At 37.3% G+C, this 27064-nt stretch overlaps 6 protein-coding genes across 8 annotated transcripts; 2 read left to right on the plus strand and 4 right to left on the minus strand.

Annotated features, from left to right (window-relative positions):
• Positions 1-538: 538 nt before the first annotated feature.
• Positions 539-3963, minus strand: cUnh8orf33 (chromosome Un C8orf33 homolog; the record flags this gene model as incomplete). Its single annotated transcript, XM_079260585.1, has 5 exons — positions 3767-3963; positions 3125-3576; positions 2959-3049; positions 866-1012; positions 539-756 (listed from the first exon to the last, which is right to left on the minus strand). The coding sequence occupies exons 1-5, from the start codon at positions 3831-3833 to the stop codon at positions 539-541; spliced, it is 975 nt and encodes a 324-aa protein (XP_079116711.1). The 5' UTR covers positions 3834-3963.
• A 1057-nt stretch (positions 3964-5020) lies between these two features.
• On the plus strand, positions 5021-6938 carry h3f3d (H3 histone, family 3D). 2 transcript variants are annotated; one of them, XM_079261293.1, is made up of 4 exons: positions 5021-5095; positions 5839-5981; positions 6103-6256; positions 6482-6938. In XM_079261293.1, exons 2-4 carry the CDS (start codon positions 5854-5856, stop codon positions 6608-6610), a joined length of 411 nt encoding a protein of 136 aa, XP_079117419.1. In that variant the 5' UTR covers positions 5021-5095; positions 5839-5853; the 3' UTR covers positions 6611-6938. The 2 variants fall into 2 exon arrangements, with proteins under 2 accessions (XP_079117419.1, XP_079117420.1); XM_079261294.1 differs by lacking the exon at positions 5021-5095 and adding an exon at positions 5353-5489.
• Positions 6939-9802: 2864 nt separating this feature from the next.
• On the plus strand, positions 9803-22009 carry chlsn (cholesin). The gene is made up of 6 exons (XM_079261467.1): positions 9803-9864; positions 10201-10331; positions 10472-10588; positions 19157-19380; positions 21289-21370; positions 21639-22009. The coding sequence occupies exons 2-6, from the start codon at positions 10203-10205 to the stop codon at positions 21816-21818; spliced, it is 732 nt and encodes a 243-aa protein (XP_079117593.1). The 5' UTR covers positions 9803-9864; positions 10201-10202; the 3' UTR covers positions 21819-22009.
• On the minus strand, positions 10853-12007 carry LOC306771810 (G-protein coupled estrogen receptor 1-like; the record flags this gene model as incomplete). The annotated part of the gene is made up of 1 exon (XM_079261130.1): positions 10853-12007. One exon carries the CDS (start codon positions 12005-12007, stop codon positions 10853-10855), a length of 1155 nt encoding a protein of 384 aa, XP_079117256.1.
• LOC306772071 (uncharacterized protein) lies at positions 14874-16563 on the minus strand. Its single transcript, XM_079261466.1, has 2 exons — positions 16461-16563; positions 14874-15949 (listed from the first exon to the last, which is right to left on the minus strand). Exons 1-2 carry the CDS (start codon positions 16488-16490, stop codon positions 14888-14890), a joined length of 1092 nt encoding a protein of 363 aa, XP_079117592.1. The 5' UTR covers positions 16491-16563; the 3' UTR covers positions 14874-14887.
• Positions 22010-23705: 1696 nt separating the features above from the next.
• Positions 23706-27025, minus strand: gnptg (N-acetylglucosamine-1-phosphate transferase subunit gamma). 2 transcript variants are annotated; one of them, XM_079260285.1, is made up of 11 exons: positions 26912-27025; positions 26757-26825; positions 26591-26658; positions 26383-26437; positions 26195-26278; positions 25976-26069; positions 24729-24843; positions 24567-24649; positions 24273-24401; positions 24089-24170; positions 23706-23992 (listed from the first exon to the last, which is right to left on the minus strand). In XM_079260285.1, exons 1-11 carry the CDS (start codon positions 26953-26955, stop codon positions 23913-23915), a joined length of 903 nt encoding a protein of 300 aa, XP_079116411.1. In that variant the 5' UTR covers positions 26956-27025; the 3' UTR covers positions 23706-23912. The 2 variants fall into 2 exon arrangements, with proteins under 2 accessions (XP_079116411.1, XP_079116410.1); XM_079260284.1 differs by having other exon boundaries at positions 26757-26811; positions 26912-27019.
• Between the last annotated feature and the right edge of the window lie 39 nt (positions 27026-27064).

Genomic DNA, 27064 nt, shown 5'->3' on the forward strand with positions numbered 1-27064 from the left:
CTTCTTTTTTTAAGTATGCAACACCTGAAATTCCCTGACTTTTAACTGCCTGATCATTTTAGTGTATGCAACAAGGTTAAATACATTGGACCTTTTAAATCCCATAACTAATAACACGCATTCTCACATACACATTTAGTTCTGGATGGAATAAAATGTCACACAATGTCAAACATTTCACCTATCTGTGCTGCACACTCAAAAGCCGACAGAGATTTCAATGATATCATGAAGACATCTCTTATCAAAAAGACCAAACCAGGACAGAGCAAGACTGTGGCTGTAGAAGTCAGCTCTTTCTGTACACATTTGATGTTTAAAGGTATTTGGAATAGAAACTGGAAAACATGATTGTAATCTTTAAGAAACTCCTGAATGCAAATAATGAATATCATGACACTCATTCTTCTGATCAACTTTAAGACTTTAAATCTTGTGTGAATGCAAACTTAATACAAAAGAGAACATTAAAAGTAGTCATTTATTGGCATTTATTCCCAGTTTGAAGCTTTTAGAAACATTTTCTTTCATTGGCCGATCAGAAAAAACTGAAGCAGAACTTCTCCTCTGATGGAACAAAGACGAATCCTGATGTCTCTTCCTGAGTCTGTACTTTTGGCTTTGAGTCATTCTGAGTTTTGGTTTGCTGCAAGTGTCCCTCTGTGGCTGGCGGCTGGGTTTTGACTTCAGCTCTCCGGTGGAAAATTGACTTCTTTGGGGAATCTGACACAACTTTGACCTGAGCTGATGCGATCTCTGTCAGTAATAAAGAAACTTGTCAATTAAATCACTTCCATCACACTTCCCTTTTTTCCATGAGTAATTTTTTACAGTTAAAATCCCCCTGCTGCAACAATCCACTCACCACTCTGAATGAGTTTGAACTGCTTGCTCTTCTCATCTGCCATTTGTTTCCTGTAGTCTCCAGTCATGGTTCTCATCACCTGCCTCTTTTTAGCCAGAGGAGCTTTGGAACTCCGCAGAGTCTTCAGGGCACGAGAGGCCTCCTCCTCTGCAAGACAAAAGACAAACCTTAAATCAACTAGAGGTGATAACATCTTAAATATAGAGCATTTCACTTCCGATCAGACTACTAACTAGGACTGGGATGATATGCTTTTCTAATGATTAGATTTTTAGTTTTGTAGTTTTTTATTTTGACGCCAATTTGATTTAAATTGTGATTCCTCAGTATTGGCAATGTTTACTTTGCTTTTTAAACAGCAGACCCTGTGGAAAAAGTTGCATGATGACCAAGTTTACAGACTATATGATGAGCCAGATTTCCCAAATAAAAGAAAATCAACTGTGTGTCAGTTTTTAAGATTTATTGAGCAGCAATATATCTGAACCATCTGTTTGGACGTGTTACTGCGGTACGTGACATGTGCACGTAGAGTTTACAAACAGCTTTTGACATGTCCAGCTCTGCCTTTCCCTTCAAAGCAAAAAATCCAAAATGCTGTCCGCAATTCTCTGTCTTCTGTTTAAGTGGTTTCCAAAATGGATATAACATCATGCTACTAGACAAAGAAACATTTCGCCCTCTGCTGGAGTAAAGTGGTAACTTATTCTCCATCTAGCATCTAACCATATAAACATTGAAAATAAAATTTAAAAAAAAAAAAAAATTGACCAAAAAACCGAATTTTTATATGAAACAATTTTTTTCTTCCTACCCCGACTACTAACCATGTGTTGCAAAATGGATGGATTATGAAACTAGAAAAGCACTCTGAGTGTGCAAAACCTCCACCAAGGGCCACAGTTCTAAAAAAAAATTCCTAGATCCACACAATGATCCGGATCACCACCAAAATTAAATCAATTCTTCCTTTTCATATTTCCAACAACTCCTGAAAATTTCATGAAAATTCGTCTAAAACATTATGAGTTATCTTGAACACAAACAAACAGATAAATGATGGTAAAAACATAATCTCTTTAGCGGAGGTAAGAACAGGCCCCTTTCCAGAAACATGCAAAAAAAAAAGAAAAACAAAAAAAAAAAAACGCCCTTAGTTTGTTTTTTTAAAAAAAGCAAAATTTCCAGAATTTAAAAGATTATAAACCAACCATAAAAACTCACATATGCTTATGGTTGTTTTGAATGTAGTTCCTGATTATTTTGCATTTCTTCATGTTTGTCTTATGCAACATGAGTCTGTGGGTGAATTGTCAGTTTTTAGTCTCTTTTAGTTTTGTTGGTTTTACACCTCTTTGTAGTTGTTCTAGACAACAGACTGGAAATGCAACAAAGAGGGAACCGAACCCATTCACTACAAACACTACATAAAACAAAAAAACCACACAGTGTGTTTAATGAGACGTATTTCGTCTGCTACAGGACAAAAAGCTACACAAAGTCATTCCTGTCAACTCCCATTCTCTTGTAGAAAAATACTTTCAGACAAACCTACAGGAGAATTTTCCTTTATTAATTAAAAGATTGTTTCATTCTGTGTATTTTGTGACATCTAGACTGTTTTCATTCTGCTTGTGGTAATTTTTGTTAAACTATTTAGCATTTTTCATGGTTATTGTTAAGGCATCAGTTCGCACTCAATATACCACTTTCTCTCTCTCCAATCATACCAAATCTCTTTGTTGACTGGTTTGTTTTAGGATAAATTCTAAACCTACATAATCCCCTGACATCTTTTCAAGGTTATTCTTGTCATATATGAATAAGTTTCCATCCATATGTCCTTTTTCCCCCCATTGTTATGATAACTTTTTATTCTAAGTAATTTCCTTCTGATCAGATACAGTTTTATCTTATGTAGTATGAAGAAGTGAAGAGTGATGACTTTTTTTTTTTTTTTTCCCGGATAACATACTAATTTAATGAGCTACAACAAGAAGGGTCATAATCCACTGGGCCCCTGGGCCTGTGCATGATTGAGGTGGTGTTTGATGTTTAACATGGGGGAAACAGAAAAAAAGAAAATAACTAACTCTGTTTTGGTGTTCCTTTCTGGGTCTTCAATCCTAGTTCCAGCTGCTCGATGCACCAGTCCAGCTGCCTTTTTAGCTGCTCTTCTGCAGTCTGAAAGATTGAATCATGTTCAACCACAAAACATCAAATGAAAGCTATGGTTATAGGAAGAAAAGGTATACTGACCAGCTCGTCATCTCCCTGACGGCCCTCAGGTGGCTTCTGCTGCATCTCAGAGCCAGAAGTTTTCTTCTTGCCAGATTTCTTCTTCTTCTTAGTGTTGGACTGCTCCGATGGTTCAGGTGGAGCAATAACCTCCTGCGCAAGGAAAGTTTTTTCCTCTGGGACACATTGTTGAGTGTGCAAAGGACAAGTGTCTGTTGTCACTGTTGTGTCCATGTTCTCTGCAGGTGTTGCTGGAGGGATTTGAAAGTTGAAAGCAAAAGCAGAGTTTTGCCTTGTGAATGATATCCGGCTTGTTTCTGTCTCCGACCGGGATGATGGAGATGCTTTCTCCTGAGCTGCTGAAAGGCTGTCACAGGAGAAGTTAAATCTAAAAGAGTTATCACTTTGTGTCCAAAGGGGGCTCTTTGCACCACCTTCAAAAGCTATGGGGCTTTTGGATTTTGCTTCAATGTCTGTAGAATAAACAGAAGACACAGACAATCAGGAAAGTGACCTGCTTTTAAACAAATAGATTTAAAAAACAATATTCGTTTATAAAATTTTACAAGTTCAGCTCAAATATTTCTTTCTTATGCTCAACTAAAATATAATACGAATATGTACCTCTTTATATACATACCTATAATACCTATAGATACATACCTATAAAGAGCAGCCTTTGCTCTGTCATGCTTTCCTCCAGTACCGCAGGTTTTCGGCGCTTGTTCATCCAAATAATTCAGCTCGACAGATCTCGATTAAACATGCTCAGCAGAACATGTTTCGGGAATTTATTAAAATTCCTCTAATTTGCTTAGTTTAAATAATGAAACTATCCCAAAAACGCTATAAGCATTGACTACCCGATAGTGTCACACCAGAATAGGTCCGTCCAACAATACTTCCCCAACACACTAACGTTCCGCTTGACTGAATTAATGTGATCCAGTTAGTTGAGCTGAAAAAAAAAACATTCGCACGTTTTTCGATTTGTTTCACCTTAATTCGCCGAAATTAATTAGTATTTTACAAAGGAAATTTTTTAAATGGGCATATAAAATGTTTTTTTTAATTCTCGCAGTTTATAAAGAATACAAGACGATAAGCATGAAAAAAAGTGCTAACTAGGAAATGGATTTATATTTTAACTATTGATACAAAACACGTAGAACAATATAAGATACATATAAATATTTTGATATGGCTAGTTTGAGTATGATAACAAATAATTCTTTCAAGCTTATTTTTGTGGGCGGGCTCGTGACTGAATCCGCTTCCCTCCTTTTTTTAAACAAAGATATCCATGAACGACTGAAAAACTAATGTTTCGACCATGCAGTCTATGGTTTCAACTTTTTTTTTTTTTTTTTGGATGATTGTTAACCAGACTCAAAACCAGAACAAAAACATGTTTAAATTCAATCAAGTGACGAATGATGGTAAATTGTGATATCTTAAGATAGTTTGTTAAAGAAACTGAATTAAAACTGAATTAAAAATTTAGTGGTGTTTGTTTCTTTTCTTTTCTGATCAACAGATTTATTTCAGATGCGTAATTTATTGTTTATTAATAAATAAACTATTTTAATTAAAAGTAATCTTTGTTCTATATAGCAACATATTTCTGTCTGCTTCTGGAAAATACAGAAAGGTTTTTAAGACTGAAGTGAAAACAAAGTTACGAAATATAAAGTTAACAGAAAGCAATTTCATGTGAATTAGTAGAAAGAAAAAAAATCATGCAACATTTTGATAGAAATAAAGAAATTCAATCTGTTGGAGTGAGGATGCAAAGGCAGTGATCGTAATTTGTTTTCGACCAATCATATTCCTTCATCGGTCATCATGTGAACCAATCATATACCTCTAAGGGCGTGACGTAGAGCTGAGCTCTGCTTACCTTATAAACACCCCCTCCTGCGAGGCAACGACAACACTGAGAGACGACGAGAGAAGACGATACCAGTGAAGCCGGCAAAATAAACAAAAGGGGTAAAACTATCAGTTATTATTATTTTTTAACTTTAGCGATATTATACATTTAGTTAATGGTCATTAATGAATTGGTATGATTTGACTTCATGTGGTTCATAACAGATGAAATGCGGGGGTACAAGCGGAAATCTATTGACAACAAACCCGCGCGCGCGCGCCATGCACATAATTTAACCTGCAGATAATTCAAGTTTTTTTTAAGGTTTCTAGAACAGGGAAAACTTTTTAAAAAATGTATTGTTCCATTCTATTCTGCAATTTTTTTTTAGTCTTTTTTTTTTTGTAGTCTATGGTGTCTTGATCCTGATGTTGAGTCGGTGGTACCTAGCTGGCGCCATTTTGCAACCGTCCATGCTCGCATTTAATTTGCTCGCCAGACAAGCAAAGAAACGTGAGTGTCCCATGAAGCTTAATGGTGGCTGGGCTTTACGTTGATATGTAAACCAGTGACATTCTGAATTTAATAAGGCATTTTCCCCGTGTTTCAGGGAAACTAAGAGACATCTAGGTGAAACTTTGCCGCCTAATTTGTGACAGTGTGGGTCATACTCAAGATAAACTTAAGTGTTGAGCAGATGATTTATACAGATTTCATAAAGAAAAGGGCGACCGCTGCGTAATTGTTAAAATGCCCGGATGTATTGAGTTGCTTTGTGTATCTCCTTTAGTGTTGATGATTTTAATTTGCGTTGAAGTATGAGTCAGTTTTGAATGTTTTTCTGTTTTTGTTTTTCTCCCAGAACCGTAAGTGAGAAATGGCTCGTACCAAGCAGACTGCTCGTAAATCCACCGGAGGAAAGGCGCCTAGGAAGCAGCTGGCAACCAAAGCTGCCAGGAAAAGTGCGCCATCCACTGGTGGAGTAAAGAAGCCCCACAGATACAGGTAAGCTTTGACTGTAATCTAGGATTTCTGCTGTAGGTTTGTATTCAATGTCCTTTTTATCACTGTCTTTGGAATCAGTGTTTGTAAATACAATATGACTTTTCTTTTCTCTTCTGGGCAGGCCAGGCACTGTTGCTCTGCGTGAGATCCGTCGGTACCAGAAGTCTACTGAGCTGCTTATCAGGAAACTGCCTTTCCAGCGTCTTGTCAGAGAAATTGCTCAGGATTTCAAGACAGATCTGCGTTTCCAGAGTGCAGCAATTGGTGCTCTCCAGGTGAGGTCTCACGATTTGAGTTTAGACTGGTTCATGTATACGGTAGAGCTGCTTAGTTTTGAATTACATAGAGCTATTTAGACACATGGATTAAAGCTATTCGCAAAAGGGTTTTTTTGTGCTTATGGTTTCAGCTTAGAACTGCTGCACATGAATGTAACAAAAAGAAATCAGAAGTCAAATTACCCCCTTACCAATTTTTTTTTTCTTTCCCCCTAAATGTAGGAAGCCAGTGAGGCATACTTGGTTGGCCTGTTTGAAGACACCAACCTGTGTGCCATTCATGCAAAGAGGGTTACCATCATGCCCAAGGACATTCAGCTGGCCAGGCGAATTAGAGGAGAGCGTGCATAAATAATCTGTGTGGGTTTTAACTTTTTTGAGGGTGGGGGAGGGGGGTGACTGGGGTTTTGTTTTGTAAATCTTGAAGGATTACCAGCATGAGTGCCACATATTTGTAGTTTCAGGTATGTTTTTGTACTTAATTTCTTTTCACATGACATTTTCTTCAACTGTCCTATTCATTGTAGGCTAGAGCTTCATATCTGGTCATAGTGACTTATTCCATTCCTTTCTCAGGTTGGCAAGTGTTTTAGTCTGTACTTTTTCCCCCTCAAATCTTGTGTTTGCATGTCATAGGATTTCCTTTTGTGCTGTAAATAAACTTTCTGCTACCTCATTTTGACTTGTGTATGGAATCTGTGGTGCTACCCCCAGTCAACAGGAGATGTCAGTCAAGATTGTCCTGCTGCAATATAGTATGAATCACCATCTCTTATCTATGGCTGGTGTCCTTAAGGTAAAGTTTCTCTGCAGCAACACAACTGGTTGTAGTCAATGGCTCAAACTTTTACAGAATTACACAAGCTGTTCAAGACACACACCCCTCCCTTTTTGTTTTTTTTAAATCAGGTCTGTTGTACCTAGGTCTGTCACGATAACAAATTTTCCCATATGATTAATAGTCTCAGACATTGCGATAAAACTAACATTGCACTGATCACTTTGAGACCATTTTCAACTAAAATAATTCCATAAAAATGCAAGTACACCCTTTGACAGATCAACATACTTTAATGTCTACAGAAAATTTCGCTCAATGTGCAGATTACTCATCCAGTCTGCTCAAACGGATCAGGATTTCTCCCAGGGTTTTGGCAATGTGGTTATTTGGAACACATTGTCTCTAAACACTAACAGTCTATGATAAAGCTCATATATGGGGACATGTTTGGACTTGATCTGATGTGGAATGGTAAAATTTAATGTGTCATTTTTCAGTCATTGTAAAGTGGAAATAAAGATTGTAACATATGTTCATCCAGACAGATTGTCTTTTTCCCAACTGGGAAAACTGAAGTTAGATGGAAGTTTGTATTGCTGTGTCTAGTTAATGTCTTAAAACAAATGCAGCACTTGCTTGGAGTGAGCAAGACAGAATAGAGAAAATCGTGTCTGGCAAACTTAATGTGCGCATTTTTTCTTATGAGATTAATTGACTATTGCCTTTTGAGACAGGTCTAGTTGTACTTGCAAAGCACTGGCCCTCAAAGACTTGAGCTACTGCATCCTGAAGTATGGGATTAAATACCTGGATAGGAATTAAACTTGATTAAACGGGAGTGTCTTTTGTGATGTGGGAGGTGTACTGTCTGGGACATCGAGTCCTTTCTGATAAACAGAAAGCAAAGGGCTCATTTTCAATTTTATTGATGAGGCATTTTATTTCAATATTAATCTTGACAGACAAAACATGGCCTAACAATCTTTCAAGCAATGGATGGTGTCATTTACTACAGTGTCAGAAGCAAAATTGGTTCCACAAAGAAATGTCATTTAAAAAATAAATATATTTTATACACAGGTGCTCCATCATTTATCTTTAACTTGATCTGGCTCTTCATCTGAAAGCAAACCAGGTAACTGCTGAAACAGCTGTTTCTCCAGCTGTACATCAATGTCCGTCTCTTTTCTCAGCGCACACCACAACAGAAAGGCAGCGCCAACAATGCTTATGGGGACCACCTTCCACCAAGGTTGCTCATTCTGGCTCCCCAGAGAACGGTCCACTTTCCAGGTCCTGTGACTGGCCCTGCTGGTGGAGAACTTGATGGGTTCATTGTTCTCCTCTTCATCTTTGGACGTATTGGATCTGGCTGACAAATGAGCGCTCACAGCTAGTGTCCGTGTACTGGTAAACCTGCCAGTACAGATCAAAGGTCATTTGGGTGGTTAATTCGATACTAGTCATTTCATTGCTGTATACATTTAAACTACACGTTATGTTTAAATTGCTCATCTGAGTCTGTAAAGTGGTAGTTACATGTACTGTATATACATACGTCTGCAACTTCACTGTGTAGAATAACTAATCCAAGGTGTTGGACACTTTTTTTTTTGTCAACACTGATTTGTCTGATTTGCGTTTGGGATTTTCATGATTAAGGAAGCCAAGAGAACAGCATCATTACACATTAATTTACCAATTTATACAAATTTAGGTTTCTATAAACCTAAACTCAACCTGTTTGAGTGACAAAATAACATGGTTATTTTGTCACTCGTCTGAAAGTGTGTATTGTTCACAAGATTGATATATATTGATATAAATATTTTCATTAGATACAAAATGTCCATTGATTTACAAAGTAGGAAAATAAGCAATATCACTTTGAATAACACGCTAAATATAAAAGCTTTAATAAACTGTAATGTAGGGCTAATCTGAATTAATGACAGGTGAGAAGGATGCCATCTGCAGACCAACCCTGATGTTTTCCATTAACAGTCAAATATATACAGCAACCTTCAGTATCACTGAAATCTTAATTCATATAATCAAGTAAAAGGCTGCACGATTTGAAGACCTAACTCCAGTGGACCAACTTGTGTCATCTGTGTACAAATATGATACTGTCATTGAACCAGTCCGTCAATTACAGTCCAGCCTATCGTGAAGCACGTTGCAGATTTCGACTCACCTCAAGACAGTTGAAACGTTGTTAATCGATTTTCCTCGAAATGTCACTCGTGTCAGACCGCTGAAAACTCGTCCTGCTGTTGAAGACATCCTGAACAAATGCTCATCTTACGCTACGTGATGTTGGGTAAAGTGAAACAAAGGTTTTCACTCTCAGGTCATGTAACGATTGGTTGTGCAACGTTGAAACCCTTCCGGTGCAAACGTGGGAGGTTTTTTTTTTTGTCCTTTCCGACGAAATACAGCATGACTCTTCCCTATTTCTTTGAATAGTTTTTTAATTTGACGAAGTGAAATTATATTTATAGTACTACCTGTGGGCTGGATTTTTAATGTTTAAGTATTTTAAATGTTTAAGTTCTTTGCGTAAAATTAGTGTAATTTTTTGTCAAACTTAATTTGTAATTTATTCTTTTTGTTTCTATAAATGAATTACGAATTATCTAATCATAACCATATATGTGAAAGATTTTTTTTTAGATTGCCCACAATTTCGAATATGCTAAATATTATTTTCACAAAACAGGTACAGATTTTTGTCCAATCACATTTTGGGTCAGCAGAAGTACTTCCTGGTTCATTACTCGTGCTGTGCTTCTTGAAGAAAACACGTTTTCTTCACATTTAAGTAAGTCCAGGACTTTTAGTCCAAGAAATTGTGTGAAAAGAATGTCTTTTTTGTGGTATAACTATATTAACGTGACGGCTAAAAAGAATGAAAACTAAAAGACTAATACCCATGTGCTGAAGGTTAATTTATTGATATATTTAAAAAAAGAAAACGATTCGGATTAGATTCCAATTTAGTCATATCTGTTCTTAATGTGTCTTATTTTAAGGGTTACTAAATTAGATACTATTTACTATTATTATAAAATAGAAAGTATTTATCTGCAAGGATGCTTTCAGTCTATTTTATCTTGTATGTCTACATAGACGCTCTTAAACGTCTTTCTTTCCTTAGGTATGGCAACTGTAAAGTCTGTGAAACTAGAATCAAATCTATCTAAGAGGAAGAAGCTGAACTCAAATGAGAGTCCGATTCCTGGAGAAGAAAGTAAACTAAAAAAGAAAAGGAAACACATGAAAGTAGAGGTGAGATTTTTTAAAAGAGCAAGAGAGATTAAATAGTGAACAGTAAAAATGTTCCTCTTTCTAAAAGCATTTTTTTTTATGATTAAACTATCTAAAATTATTATCCACGCATATTGGTTTATTGAATTATTTATTTACAGAACTCTCGAGAAGTCATTCCTCCCACAAGAACTACATCTCCAGATAAAAAATTGAAAAAAGACAAGAAACACAAAAAGAAACCTGCAGAAAGCAAAAGACAAACAAAGCAAAATGAGGTGAGGACACATGCAGCTGAGAATATCCTCTGTTGCTATGACGTGGAACATGTTATGATACTTGAAATGCAGTGTATTGAAGCCAGTATTTAATGACATAGTTAACTGATTTATTTTAACTAACATGTTTTAGTAAAAAGAAAACCGTGGGTTTAAATTTTGTCCCAGAAATCAAAATTCTCATGTGAGAAGAATAAATCCACAGGTTTTATTTTACAGTATTAGCAGAATTTGGATTCTTTGTGAGCATTAGTGAGAAGTTTCTTAAGGTGTGTTTGATCTCAGTTTATGCCGGGTTTGCGTTTCCCGCACTGGAGAATGTACAACAGTTTGTGGCAAAATCTTGGAGCTTGAGCAATGACTCAGTGTTTCACTTGTTGCATGTAAGCATGGATGTGCAGTTGGTACATAGATGGATTTTCCTGAAGCTTGCAGTTTGGACCATCTGAGCTTCTCCCTGAAGAAAAGCCTGCATTTTTTCCGAAAAGTCTCCCCGAGGAAGCCGTAGATGAGTGGGTTCAGGCAGCTGTTGGAAAAGGCAGCCAACCTGACAGCATGGCCTGTCAGAGGGTAGTCCTGCCATAGTGTGTTGTTATCTTTGTCGCTTCTAAGGAGGTGGACACTTAGGAAAATGTTTTCTGGGAGCCAGCAGAGGAAAAAGACTAGCACGGCCGCGGAGATCATTCGGAGGGCTCTTTGCATGTGAAACCTTTGCTGTGGCCCCTCATGCTCCCTCTGGCTGCGTTGTAGCACCTGTGCTATTCTCCAGTAACAAATGCCCAGGATGCAAAAAGGCAGCAAGAATCCCAGCATCACCTCCAGCCACTGAATCTGTGTTACATTGGCAAAGCAGAAGTGGACTTCCCCTGCATGTTCCACTTGAGCTACAGCAAAAGGAAGAAGGGTAAGCAAGGTTGAGGACAGCCAGATGAGGGAGCAGCTGAGGCGTGCCCGTGACATGCTGCGGCCAATTGAGTTGGTCATTGCAACAAAGCGGTCAAAGCTCATCCAAGTCAGGAAAAAGACGCTGCTGTACATGTTGGCCTGCTGGAAAATGTTCATGAAGGTGCAGAGGTGGACATTGTCATAGTAGCCCTTTTTCAGGTTGAACACCTCGACTAGAGAGTCAGCAACCAGAGCAAGATCAGCCACAGCCAGGTTCACAAAGTAGAGGTCTGGCGCTGTCAGGCGGCCTCTGTTATCCAGGTTAACCACTAGAATCAGAATATTCCCAACAAGGCCAACTGGAAACAGGATTATGGTGTAGAGGCCAGAAAGAAAGATGCTGATAATATAATGCTGACTGCTCTGTGAGGCAGCCTGCAGAAGACCAGAGACGGCAACCTGCGTGTCATTTGGCTGCACTGTGAGGTCATTCTCAGTGAGGATTCTGTCATCCACATAAATGGTCATGTCCATGTTAGACTTTTGTATTCAACTATAAAAACTTTCACCAGCTTGCAAAAATGTTTTTATCTCCTTTGAAGTGTTTGGTGACATCTGTCTTCTCTTTTTGAACTCTGATGTTCCAGCAGGTCAAAAATATGATTCCTGCTCAGTTCTTGAAAAGAAAAACAAAAGTAAAGAAGATTAACAGCTTGTTTTCAAGACATAAAACCAGTTAAAGGTATCAAATCTGCCTACAATAGCAACACATCAAAATAATTTTTATATAAGAGTATAAAAGAGTATAAATAAAAAAGAACTAAATTGGAACTATAGGCAGGGCAAGTTTATCTGCATAGCACCTGTCATGTTTAAGACAGTTAAAAGTGCTTTACATAAAACATTAATAGCATCTCAGATGGTGTAAAGAAGCATACAACTAATAGCAATAATCACTATAAATTAAAATAATAAAAAGCAAGATCAGTTAGAAGTTACCATGCAGATTTAATGCTTAAACATGAGAAAAGTGTCTACATTTGGAAAGTTTAATCTCCACTGGCAGTTTGTTCCACTTGTTTGCAGCATAACAACTAAACGCTGCTTTTCCATGTTTAGTCTGGACTCTGGTTTGGTCTAGTTGACCTGAGTCCTTGGATCCAAGTGCTCTGCTTCTGATAATAACTATAATATGTCTTCTATATATTTGAATGTTAACTACTCCAATGTCATGGCAATCAGATGTACTTTGTTCCATAACTTGTCATTAACCAACTTTACGATGAAGTTGTTTCTATTAGAAATATGGGTAACTGAGTTATGAAGAAAATGATTTCAGACTTTAGATCATTGTCCCTCTAGACACTGTCCAACTTGTATTTTTTGTTGCACGTTACTCCAGATATCTTACTCTATCAGTTTTCTTTATGTTGCTGCACTACTGGGAAAAAAAGTCAAATCTGTTCACTAACATGTTACCCTAGTTTTTGTGAACAGTTACTCGCCAGGCACCCGTCTATAAAAGCTATAAAGCTTAATTAAATTGTGAAAAACGGTCATCCTCAGCTTACCTTTTTGTCTTGATAATTGTCACTGCCTTGCTGTAGTGACTGTGAATGGCTGTACAAAGATGTGCAGGAAAATCCAGAGAAGCGTTGTTGTACACCACAACACAACACACGATGCAGGCACGTCACATACGTTACATCATAAGGCTCAACACGAAAGTATCTGGCATTGTTTCTGTAGTTTGTGCACCACAAAGCTGTTTGTATTGACCATCCACCATGACTTTTTTTTTTTTTTTTAACTTTAAAATTGTTTTAAAGTTCGGGAATAAAGCAGCATTTGAGCTTTGTAATGAAATACATTGGCAGGATTGTAGTTGTATAATGTCAAAATATGTAAATAAGGGAGTTGGGCTTTTTCTAGTAAACTCTGACTGACCACATATTTATACAACACAAGATGAAGGGCAGATGAGGATGATCTCACGTAATCTTTTTTCTATACAAAACTGTAACTTCTTGCCACTTTATCTTTTGTTTTTATTTTGAACATACACTTGCTAGTAGCCTCTGTTGCCTCCATAGCTGCATTAAAGCTGAAACGCATCACATTCAGTGTTGATTGCGACGTGACTGAAAATGGGGGGATTCCTGACTTTACTTGCTGTTACTGATCATGTATGACTGGTTTTCACCTTTAACGTGGTACCAGCACGATAAACAAGCTATTCCCTGACTTTTTTTTTTAAATTCCCCTTATGCTGGTCACTGCTTCATTACTTTGGTTTCAGTTTGTTTCCACTGTGGCATTATACCATCCACATTTCTCAGTCATTCTTAGAAATGGAGCCCATATATAAGAGCAAGAAAGTTTACTGATATATACTTACCCCACAAAGTAAGGAAACGTGTTTACTAGGGGTGGAAAAATCGAATAGAAAAATACAATATCAGGATTTTTGCTTCACAATTTTAAGATAGTTTTTTTGTCAAAAAATCTTTTTTTTTTCTTTTTTTTTTAGATAAATACAAAAAAATTCATTATAAAACTTTTGTCATTTTTTATTGTTTTTATTGTTTATTGCAGCAGAATAATGGTCTGGCTATGGTGTTTTTTCCTAATTGAAATCAAGAAAAATGACGAGCAAAACAAAGTTTTGTACAATTTTTTGTTTTTAATCCATAAAAATCAACAATATCGAAGAATTGTAAGAATCGCAATTTAAATTGAATCAGCACTCAAAAAATCAGAATCGAATCGGGATGAAAGCATATCGTCACAGCACCTGGTGTTTACCCACGTCTAGCTCTGCTGCTTGTTCCACACTCATGACCACTATAAATTAGACCTTAATATGAAGGTGACTAATCACACTTTCCAGTGATGTGTAATAAAACTGGTTGAGATCATTAAAGCTGTGAAATTATCTGCCAACCATAAACTCCCTTACCTGTTTCAAATTGTTCGGGGAAAAAAAAAAAAGTTTAGTCTTCTGGTTCTCTGACACCAAGACAACCATTGACACTGTTGGCAGGAAACTAAAAGTGACTAAATGTTCCATTTGCTGCATACTGGGAACTACAGAGGTTTTTCCTGGCATTTGTCAAAATGTTCTTTGGTGAAAATTAGTTTTTTTTTTCCAATAAAGTATTATAACAGCAACCTGAAGTTCCAGTTTAATGCCCTTATTGAGAATTTCCATGAGATATATAAAACATAACTGATATTGTTGAAACATATTGCACATTTTATTATGAAGTTTTAATTAAAAAAACAAATCAAGATCTTTGCAAAAGAAAATAAAATGTCCATCTAAAAAACATTGACACTGTCAGTAACAGAAAAGGATAAGATATAAAACAGATGTCCAGTCAGTGTTCAGTATGTGAGCTTTCAGTTCTGCCTTTATGAGCTTTTGTCATCCTGTGACTCGATGTCTTGCAGTGTGTCTGTGATCTCAATGTGTGGAGCTATGATGTTTCTAGTGGGCTGTGCGCCTCCTGGGTTTTGACAGCAGTCCTTCAGTTGCGTCATCACTCCGTGGAGACTTTCTCGACATGGTCTGTTCATGAGCAGCACGATCAGCAGGCTGATGCTGCTCCCTGAAAACAGCACACACTCGGCCACGCTCAGAAAGGCTCGTTCCCGTGGGCTCAGCTCTGCGTGCTTAGTGAGCTGGGCTCCTCTCACCTGCACTACGCCGTAGAAGAGCAGGCAGAAAAACATAAATATGGTGACCGTCAAGAACATGGGGCCCTCCTCGGAGCCGGACAGGAAACGTCCTTTTGATTTCCACTGACGGATGCAGCCACAGATCAGAAGTCCTAGTTGGAGGATGTAAGGAATCAGAAATGACAAACACAGTCTAGCAGCTGCGTATGAAAGTCCCGCACGGGCCGGATCAATAACACAATGCTCCACTTTCTGGAGGTCGTCTCTGGGTCCACGAAGTCCAGCGAGCAGCAGAGAGATGAGCGTAGAAGACAGGATCACTGCCACTGTGCAGACCCAAGGCTTCCTCAGCAGGGCATTAGATGGGGGATCGAGGGTTAGAATATACGCTATAAGCACCAAGACTAACAAGCCACACAAAGACGCTGTGTTGACGGTAAACGAGAGGGCAGCACAACCCAAAGCCGTGGTGGTCAGGTAGTTAGGTCTGTACGCAACTATGTGGAGAGAGAGGCACAGAAGCAGCAGCTGCAAGCCACAAAAAACCCAGAGGAGGCAGTCGAGCCATGCTAGCCGTCTATGAGCCCTGTAGGTCTGAATGAAGCTGTAGAGCAGGAAGCAGCCTGCGAGGAAGCCCAGACCAGTGAAGAAACTGTAGATATAATTTGCTCTGGAGGATATGTCATTGGCTGCAATCATCTCAACCACGTCAACCATGGTGGTGGAACCGATTGTTGTATTGAGGAAAAATGATTGTATGGTGGTCCTCTGAGTAGAGTTTGTGCTATGATTGGACTGGAAATAGAAAAAAAACCAAAACAAAACAATGTTTTAATCTCCTTTAAAAACCAGTCACCACCGTCAACCAAAACTTTCCTCCGACAGAGAGATGAACAGAAATCTACCCACTTCAAACTATTGAAGGTAAAAAAAAAAAACCAAAAGAAATTTGTTCATGTAAACTGTTTTTTTTTTGTTTGTTTTCTTTTTACTTCAATTGAATTATTGTTTAGCTTACAAATCAATAAACAGGTTTTAAAGAGGAACACACCCTAGCAACACAGTTTCCTCTTAAAGTAAATTGTGAGTAAAAACTTTCTGAGAAATTTCATAAGAAATATATATATATATATATATATATATATATATATATATATATATATATATATATATATATATATATATATGGTGCTGGTTAAATTTATCTAATATTTTCTGTCTAAGATCCCACCAGTGCTGGCGAGGCTTTTTTCGTTCTTCCCCTTGAGGAGTTGTCTGCTCAGTAACAACATATGTTTCCACTTACCATATTTCCTTTCCTCACCCACTGGTCCATTTTGTATCAACCAGCCAGACGCTGCTGATTTATTTCAGGTTCTGAAAATGATGCCCGCCGCATGGACACAAACGCTCCCAATGAAGGGGTTTTAGATTTCCGTGGGCAGGACCCCAGTAGAATACTTTCAGAATGACTTCATGTGTCACGTGATGAAAATCGTTTCCTCCCGTCTCTCTCTTTTTCATCCCTGACTGAAGTCCGTTATGTCAGAGAGCATACTGTGTACCTTGTTTAACTTCCCCAGAGTCATTGCAAGAAAAACGGTCTTTAAGTCATGCTGTGGTTAAAGTCTCTTGCATGGAGGCGACTTTAATTTTATTCAACGGTTTTCTTCAGTCTTCTGCAAAGCCTCAGCTTTCTGCTGATGATTGGTCAGATTTATCCATTTTAACAAGTTACTTTTTAAACAAATACTATTATTATTTTATTTTTTCTGATTTCTCTGCAGTAACTTTTTTTTTTTTGTTGTTGTTGTGGTCAAACCTTCTCATCTTAAGCAGACGCTATTTTTTACCAGAGCGAGTGCTTCATATGCAGTGCTTCAGGGCGTCAGGCACCACACTCAACCACTCGCAGTAAATACATGACTTGACCTAACACGTCGATACAGGAAACATCCCTCTGAGCTGCTGTGCAACAGGAAGTGATTCAAATCTAAATATTGCATGTAGTTTTCACTTGTCTGTTGTTTGAGATTAATTATAACTCAGTAAGGAAACTGCCACCCAAATATGCATGGCATAAAATGTGGTGGGTCTTGTTTTGTTTTCATTTCTATTGTTTCCATCATTGAGTTTGACTGTATGTGATGTTTTCTACTTAAAGTGTTTCAGACGGATACATGAATGGATTTAGTTATTTTTCCCTCAGCTATCTGCTCACTGATGATGTAGAATCAGGTTTTCTGGGGGTTTTATCTTTAACACTGGAAAGATGCAAATTATTTGAATATTCAGAAATTGCATTGCTGCACATAGTTGAGTTCTGGTGATTCCTGTTGTTGGCATGCTTCTATAATTGGTTATAGTTATTGGCTATGAGCCTAAAGCAGCACACCCGTTTCTGCAGTCGCTGATATCATTTCATCCTTTCTTATCTAAAAGTGCCCATAAGGAGTTGCTATATTTTGTTCATATTAAATATATTTCCTTGAAAGTTTTAGGTGTTTTCCTTCTCCACAACCTCTAAATAGCTAAGATCATCGAGCTCTGCAAAAGCCGGTTCGTAAACTCTTGATTTGAATCAGATGTGTTGGAAAAGGGAAATTCATATAGAAAACTCAGTGCTTGATGTGCACTGTAGGAGGATTAAAAAGGGTTTCTGTTCAGGCTGACTGGAAGACTTTGCACATTTGTTAGCACTCCACGACAATAAACATGGGATATATTTAACATTCATTCATTCATTTGCGTAACTGGATTGGGGTTGCGGGGAAGCTGGAGCCTATCCTAGCAGTCTTTGGGCGAAAGGTGGGGTACACCTTGGACAGCTTGCCAGTCCATCGCAGCACATATTTAACACACCCAAGTAAATATTAGGAAAAATATACAGTTTCTATTTTTTAAAAATGACTTATCCTTGTGGAAAATATACTTGTTTTGGCCTGAAATTCACACTTTATTCATCAATTGAAGATATAAGTTCCATATAGAAACTATTATTTTAACAAGCAGTCAAAAATACATTATATATATAAAAAAAAATATGCAACACCACAATTACTAGACAGCAGTAGTGAAATGTTTTTGTTTATTTCATAGCTATAAAATGAATTAAACAAACGTAATTGTATCAACTGACTTCCTGTTAAAAGGGAGTTTTCCTTCCCTCTGTCACCTCTTGCATGCTCGGGATGGGGATTGGATCAAAATCAAGATTCAATTCAATCAGTTTGTTTCCATCAATTAGTTGGTTTCTATGAGATTTCCATTAGGCTATTTATAAATTAACTTGAATTGATGTAAAGTGCCCTGAGATGACATTGTTGTAAAGTGGTGCTATACAAATAAAGCTGAATTGAATCAGACGATAAATAAGAAAAAAGTGCAAAGTCCCTCGTAGTATCTTTTAACATTGTTCTTGACTGATCAGTTTTGTGGTACAGAAACATGTCTCTGTTGAGGCTCGACCACTGTACCGCCTAACTATTCCTAGAGGAGACACCCAAGTCCTTGCTGGTGACTTCTGGTTTCATCTTTAAAAGCAGATTGCCACAGCTTAAAAAGATGACAGTGTTACTCAGATCTGTAACAGCTTCAACAAATGATAAACAGGTATCAGGCTAATGTGCTCTGTTTTCTTGTGCAATAAAGGCTTGATATTCTGTCAGTGTGTCCAGCAAAACAATCAAGGATGCAACCTTAAGTAGCCTTTGATTGATAAAGAGCAATTATCAACAGCATTTCTGTATGAACTAAAATTCTCTACATGGCAGTTTGCAAGATTTGATCTGCAACAGCACAGCATCACATCTAAAACTTAAACCTTTGGCTTATTTACTACTAAAACCACGTTTAAGATTTATATAATATGTAAGTAAAAGTTGTCATTTACTCATCATTTGAGTATCTGCACGGGCAAACTTGTGCAATCACACACAAAAACAACAGCGCTCTGGCTTCTTACTAAGTGAATTTGATTTTTAGTTGTGCTTTTTCTGACAGATCCCGGATCCATCCAGCTATTCAGAGAGGACATTTGAACCCGAGAGAGAAGGTGACCAAGATGAGGAATTAAGCCCTGAAGAGAAGCGAGTCCTGGAGAGGAAAATGAAGAAGATTTTGAAAAAGGAGGAAAAGAAGAGGCTCAAAGCCGAGGGAAAGACTGAAACAAAAACAGAAGCATCTGGGCCCACTGCACCTCAGCAGGCTTTGGATTACCTCAGATGGTAAGAATACTATTGTTTATTGCAGGATAAGTGAATCAACGTAACTGCATTTAGGAAACTCAGACAACAGTGGTAAAAGAAGCATTAAGGCTAGGGCTGCACGATATTGTAAATCTTTTTAACTTTAAGTTAAGTATTGCAATATGGAAAAAATCCAACAGATGGCTTGAATAGCACTTCAGGTTATGCTTCACTCCTACCATCTTGATAACTAATCTGCACTGATTTTTCCTTGTTTTGCGAATGTTGCAAGGATGTTTTCTTTCTTTATTTGAGAAATATTCTTTTTATCTTTTATTGCTTGCGTTTATTGTGCTAGGTCCTAAGAAAAGGGTTCATTCTACAATGTGCAAACGTAAATTGTGTTTTACCACAAACGTTTATTTCCATTGGCAGTAAACAAAGCAGCGTGTCAGGTATCCTTGAAATGGATGAGAACTTGTTGAGTTCAGTTGCCATCGGCATTGCTGGACCTGCAATATGTCTGTTGGAGCAAATGTTTAACACAAAACAATGTTAGAACTTTGCATTTTATTTGATAGATGTTTGTCATGCAGGTGAATTCAGCCAGAACTGCTGCAACATTGTTTTGTTTTGGGTTTTTTTTATGTCTTTTCTATGTCTGAGAAAAATAAATACGTTATCTTTGAGGTAAATGTCAAGATGTTGCTATGTGTGTAAGGGAAAACAGACTAAACAGATAACAGGTTTATCGTCAAATCCCCAGTGTGTAAGGATTACTTCCATCTAGTGGTGCATTAAATTAATGCAAACGAGTCGTGCTCTCTGGCGCCTTGCCATTTAAGCACGTTATTACCACTACCGAGTCAAAATGTGAAAATCTCAAGATCTTGCACAAGTTTGAGTGTCCCATCAGGTGATGAAGTACAGCGCAATACATAATTCTGTTTTGTTATTGATACTGATTAGTTACAAGCATGCCCTCCATATATTTGTTATCAAGCTACTGCTAATAGGTGATGTCGTCATGTTAGATTGTGTGACTAGAGGGAGGACATCAACCCGTCACCACATGGTCAAACTTTCTGAAAAACGGCTGAAGGGTATGACTTCTGAGGAGATTAACAGGAACTGAAAACTGTTGCAATGGAGCTTTTTCCCTGTGGGCTAACTAACAAATTAGTGTCTGCCAGTTTATAAAGAAAGTAACACTATATTGTCCAACTTTATCGGAAGGATAAAATAGTTGCTGGACTACCTGCCCTGCTTCTAACATAATGTCAAAATAAACTTCACTGTTAGGTTAAATTAACTTACCTGTCTAGCAGAAAGCTGCAACCTCCGCGTCAGTTTTGAAGTCCTTCATGAACTGTCTCCATCTGGTAAACGCTACACTGATGTAGACTAATTTTCTCCTGGTTACTGTTTCCTTTTCTTTTCCTGGCTGTTTTTCCTTCCTCTTGTCGACAGAGTATGGATGATCCTCCATTTAAATGGAAGACTGTGAGTGGAATGGTCAACAATTGTCTGGCCCACGCAAAACAACACAGCTAAAACATGTAAAGCGAAAAAGTTTGTCCCCTTTCAGCTACACTTCAAAGATGGCGATGCAACATGCAGCCTCTGTTGGTTGCATCCACATCTATGTATTTTTTTTTTTTAAAACAAAAAAAACCCAACTCATTCTGTGCTACAAGAACGCTTTTCATATGGATGTGATTGTGATTAGACTTTGGTAAAATATGTATTTATGGAAGCAATACTTTTACTAATAAAAAGCCAAATTAGTTACACACTGTACCTTTAAAACATGCAATAAAGAAAATAAGTAGTACTGGTAAAAGGCTGCTGTGCTAAATGGTGTCGGCGTCATACAGTGTCTACCTTGTTTTGGCTCTAGTTAACCGCAGCCCACTTGCTAAACCCACGCTGTTTTTGTCTTTGCAGCTGGGATGAAAACCGGTTAATGTGGAAGTTCCAGAAAACCAGGCAGACATGGTTACTCCAACACATGTTTGACTCTGAAAAGGTAAATTTACCCGTTGCCTTCACATGATGGTTGTGGATGTTAGCAAGGGAGTTGCTGACCTTTGAAAGGTGTTACCTTCCCCCAGTTCACCAGTTTGGGCCTTTGTTCATTAACTATAAATTCCCAGGATAATCAACTTCTGTGTTTGAGTTCAACTTTACATTGTCTTCAGAAATTTGCTTTATTTTCCTTCTTTTAACAAGAATAACCTTTACATGGTTGTTTTACTGTGTAAATTTACTTAATTATTGTAATTTGCAACTTTCAGGTTCCAGATGATAATTTTTATGTGCTGCTTAAGTATCTGGAAGGGCTACGTGGAGGTGCAAAGGACACGACAGTCCAGAAGGCATTAACTCTGGTTGAAGAGTCGGGACAAGCGCCAGAGAACACTGTTGTCCAGCAGAGGGCGCACAGAGCCAGAGAAGTTATTCAGCTGTTTTCCTGAAATGGCAATTGAAGGACAATGTGAAACTACACAACAAAGACTGCTGATCACAGTGCTGACAAAAAGTTCTGACATTCGAGTTAGACCAAGACTGGTGTTTTTTTTATAAAGAACTTTTCAGTGGGCCATGTAATTTTGGCAAAATCACCTATATAGGTAAAATGTTTTAATAAAACTTCATTATTTTCCTGGATGTTTTCAGCATTTCTTGTGTACATTTATTCCAGGGAGTCATTTTTCACCCACACTGTCGCATACAATATAAAGTCATAAAAGTTTTTAATTAAGCAGGAGTATTGCTTGCATAACTACTTTTTCCAGCTCTAATAGGTAAATGGATGCCAAGTTATGAACAGATCATGTCGGAGAGGTAAATTCCTTAAGGTGAGGCGGTAGGCTTAGAAACCCGTCTCAGGAATGTTTGTAGTTATGGCGTGTTAGTGCTTGTCAAGGCCCATGATCAGTGAAGTTACTGACATCAATGTTTCTTATTCACAAAATAATCTGGGAACACAGGTTTTGCTTTGATAGATCATAAAAATTACAAACTAAACTGGTTGTTTGTGATTCTTGTGAATTCTAGGTTAATTTTTACAGAAAACTTATTCCTCAATCTTAATTCAAGCAAAACTGAAGTTGCTAAAAGATAACGTACACTGTCATTGTATCAAACGTATAGATCGACCGAATAGATCGATCTATACGTATAGATCAGAGATGCTGATACACATGCTGATAAAATGTTTGCAGACTCCTTATTTGACGTTTCAGACACACTGTGGGGAAGCGGTCTAGTCCCAGTTCCTGTTGAGGCAAGCTTTCTGCAGAATGAAACTATCCTCAGAGCAATTAGTTAAGTGTGAGCATTTTGCTTCCATTACTTTTCCAGGGTATTGCTCTCGCCGTCTACTTTATTCTTTCCCCTTTCACATGTAGATGGTAATATTGTTGACAACCTTGACTTTAAATTCAGCAAGAAGCCATATTGCATTTTTTTATCATAGAAAAAAAAAAGCTTCCACAAGGAATTTTTTCTTATCTTCTCTTTAAGCTCATTGTGGGGCACTTATGGAGTGAGATTCTTTAAGATGGTCTAAAGAGATCAGTTTCGGAGGTTACGCAGGCAGGTGGATGGTGGAAAGATGAGCCCAGGTGGCACAGTTTTAACAAAGAGCCCTCTGTGTAGGTAGGTTTAGACTGGTGACCTGGATAAATGTGTTTAAACACACTACACACGTGACAAAAACCTAAAACAAACAGATTTTACTGCAAGCTGTTTTAGCTTTTATGGTCATCCGTTAGCGCTTTTTATTTAACGGATCACTGAAAGCACTTTATATGTTTGAATATAACCCATCAGTCCACAGTATATTTGTACAAGACTGTTCATTGCTTCAGTAGATTTTTTTCAAATATTTAAAACGCTAATTTAGCCTGTCTCTTTAAGACTTGATCCATCCTGATGAAGTAAGATGATACACCACTGTGACAGTATGTTATTTGTAAACATCCACTGTCAGTGAAGTCATGCAAAAACATTCTCGCTTGCATTCTCTACGCATTTGATCATGTTTTTTATACGTTATGGAAACTTGAATTATGCACCAGTTTTTCAATTAATGATATGCAAGTCCTTCAGTAAATATTGCAAATGTGCACACACACAAAACACATAGCTGTTTAGAAAACCTTCATCAGTGTTTTGTGCATTTCATGATAGGATTGTGAGAAGTTCTTGCACACTTAACAGGAATAGAGATTTTGCTAATTTTTGTTAGAAGCAAACCAGAGATGAGTAGAAAAATGATTTAACTTTTGCTTTTTGTTTGTAGTGTTTTTTTTTGTTGTTTTTATTTTTTAACTTTTTATTTTTTAAGCTTTTGCACACATACAACATGTAACAACATTTTTTGTGCAGGTCAGTCCAGGTCAAAGCTTTTATGGAACTGATGAAAAAAGGTTCTGACAAGTGCAAGATGAAAAAAAAAAAGCTTTTCTTTGATGAATGTTGAATTTAAGGTGCAGTCCAATCAGTCTCATGACCGTAGAATCACTCAGTGTGTCAGAATCCATGACAGACTAGAAGATGGATTTTCACTGCAACTCAAAAAGGCCAATGTCTCCTCTTAAATGTATATCCTGGGGTGTCACTCTCACTGTGCCTTTTTCTTTATCTGTCACACACAGCAAACAATATTACACATTAGCCTGCTATTGAAGATTCTAAATATATATGAGTGAGTGAGAACCACTCATGAGAGCTTACTTACAAGGCTGTGAATCATAAGGAATATTATGTTGAGTTAGGAGAGCATGCAGCCTCTCAATCTCTTCACTCTGTTTTTGGTAGTCCTGTAGGACAAAAAAAGAGACGAAAGTTGTTGCACAGTCAAAAAGAAATAATTAACTAATGTACTGGCTTTGTTTTTCTTTGCTTTCTGTTTGTATGCATACCTCTTTACATTTTTGCAAGGAGTTGTGCTTTTCTGAATCTGGTGCATCATTTGGCTGAGTGGCTTCCACTTTGTGGCTCTTCAAGAGTCCAGCATCCTCAAAAATATCTCTCAACAGATTGTTGTACCCCTATGAAAACACAGCGGACACGACTATAAGAATAGCATTGAAGTAATACCAGCTAACAGCAAAGAACCATCGTATTCAAAGCAGATACCTGGAAGCCTCAGTCAAATACAAACTAGTAAATTTCAAAACTATTTAAACTGCATTTTCTCTGAAATTTCTACTCACCTGAACTGTAATAAGACCCTCATAACTAGCTTGTTCTGCATCATCCCATTCCTTCTGTAGCTTCTCATTCAGGGTTGGGTAGACTGCAAAATGCATAAAAAATTATGCACAAATTCTCCATAGTCTTACCCTGCAGCCTGAAAAATGTTTTGACAATCTTACCTAAAAGAGAATGTGGATGACAAACAAGTGGTGTCTCAAATGTTAATGAGTATACACAGGTACTAGGCTCTGAGACTTGAGCAAGCTTGCTGGCAGTGCTGCAAACCAGAATCACCTGGCAAACCAAAACAACAAACCAGTCACACAAATTTATTTATGATTTTAAGAGGGTGTGGTTGTCTCTTTACGCAGCTATTTTTTTATTCTGGTTTAATAGTGTCTGTTCAAACACTGGGATTAAGTAAATTACGATGGATTTAGCTGTGCAACTCATTCAGCATTAATTTGCTGATCAGGGTTTTATTCATCTCAAGTGTTACTCGACTGGCTTTATATTAAATATAAAGATTTAAAGAAGTAAACAGGAACCTCTAATCAGCCTATTTTATACTAACTTTTACATCCAAAATGTTATTTTATGGAACAACTGGAATTGATTGATTATTTTATATTCTTAAGTTTTTTTTTTTTAACTTAATTTACATTGCTTTAGCACATATTCACCACTGGGAATGTACCACTTTAATCCCTGTCTTTTTAAGGCCCAATTTTAACTGACAGATCAAAAAAGTCTAGAAAGCAGAGTTAATAATTATGTTGTTATTCTCTTGAACACAGATGTGGACATTTTTTAAAAAGAAAAATCAACTAAACTTGGAACAACCACAAAACGTATTTATAGACTCAGAGTTAAAGGAACCTTACCACTTCTGACTCTAAAATTAAACATGGCTTCCCTGCAAATAAAAAGCACTGATAGCTGCAGAATTTACTACCATGTCAGTCAGATTTTGTTTCTGCAAGTCAGTCACATATATAGTTCTGTCAAACCTCTATCAGTCAACGCATAAAGGTATTGGTGGTATGTGCAAAAAGTGTAATGCTTTTTTTTAAAAATGAACTAGTGTGGTGATGAATGGCAAGCTTTGTCAGTGGGAACAACAATGACCACATTTTACTGGTTTTTCGGCCTCCAACTTGAACACAGTTCAGGTTACATCATTCCCAGCCCTGACTTCCAAGGAAAATGGATTATCACATCATTCTTTATTTGTGTTGAGACAAAGCTATCAACCAAACAGTTAGTGAAGGTAGTCATTAAGCAAACAGAAAAGAAAGCTGGGACCACAGACATGTTGTTTCAGACTGTTTGTGAGCACTGCTCTTAGTCAGAAAGTACAGGGAAAAAAACTCAAAAGCAAAAGTTATCTTTAATTCTGTTCGATGACTTTTTTTTTTTTTTTTACCTTTGTTTCTCTATTTCTGGTTCCACAAGTGTCACCATCTCTCATCCACATCCCAGTGAAAGTGTTGTTTGTTATTTCCCATTCGTGCCATATCCTATCAGAAATACACAAAGATGGACTCTTATAACAAACTCAAAGCTTTGTACTGTTAATAGCTCTTGTGTGTATCTAAAATTTAAATACTGCATTAAAATATCTTATGTATCTGGATGTTCTTACCCCAAAATCCCGCTGTAAGCATTCCATCTAAAAGACTGCTCATGTTGAGTAATGTTGTGAAATGGACAAAATTCATATTTGTACCTACAACATAAACAGTTACACAAATAAGCTCATGTGTTTTAGAGTAGGATATAACAAGCATTAATCTAATAATCAAATCTTTAGAAAAGCTAGCTGTGACTTACGTTGACTCTGTAAGACTAAAGCACTTTCCAGCAAGATGATGAAGATGCACTGGACCTTGAGGGAGACATATGTATATTTAACACATTCTGTGATCAGCTGATTACCAGAAAATACAGTATTAGAAATGCTTGTCAGGCCTCTGCTGCGTAATCTTTAAATTTCACACTGAAATAAACAAAATGCAGTCTCGAAATCAGTATATTTTACCGGACACTGGTGATGGGTATACTTTAGGCTGAAGTCTGCTTGCTTGAGCCAAAAAGGGATTGTTTAACCTTAAACGCATAAAAAAAATTAAAAAACATTTTTTAAAAAAAAGCTGTCAGTAGGGACTCAAAACGTGCACACCATGATAGACGTGAGTCAACTTTACCCAAATGTGTTTGGTTCTTCAACTATCTTCATTTTCCCGGCAAATCCATGGTTGACTGTAAAACCCAATCTACATTAGCAAAAACCGGTCAAAATAATCAACAACTCCGCAATTTGGCTATGTATTACTGCACTATAGAAATGCTCAATACTTACCGTAGAAAGACAAACAGATAAGCCACAGTCGTATCAAATAACATATACCACTATAATAAAAATACATGACGGTTTTTTAGAATGACTGTATTCTAGTCACATTTCCTGCTTCGCTGAATATCAGGTGACTGGTCACGTGATCAAATAAACTCT

The sequence above is a fragment of the Telmatherina bonti genome, assembly GCF_933228915.1.
Source record: "Telmatherina bonti genome assembly, chromosome: 21".
Lineage (NCBI taxonomy): Eukaryota > Metazoa > Chordata > Actinopteri > Atheriniformes > Telmatherinidae > Telmatherina > Telmatherina bonti.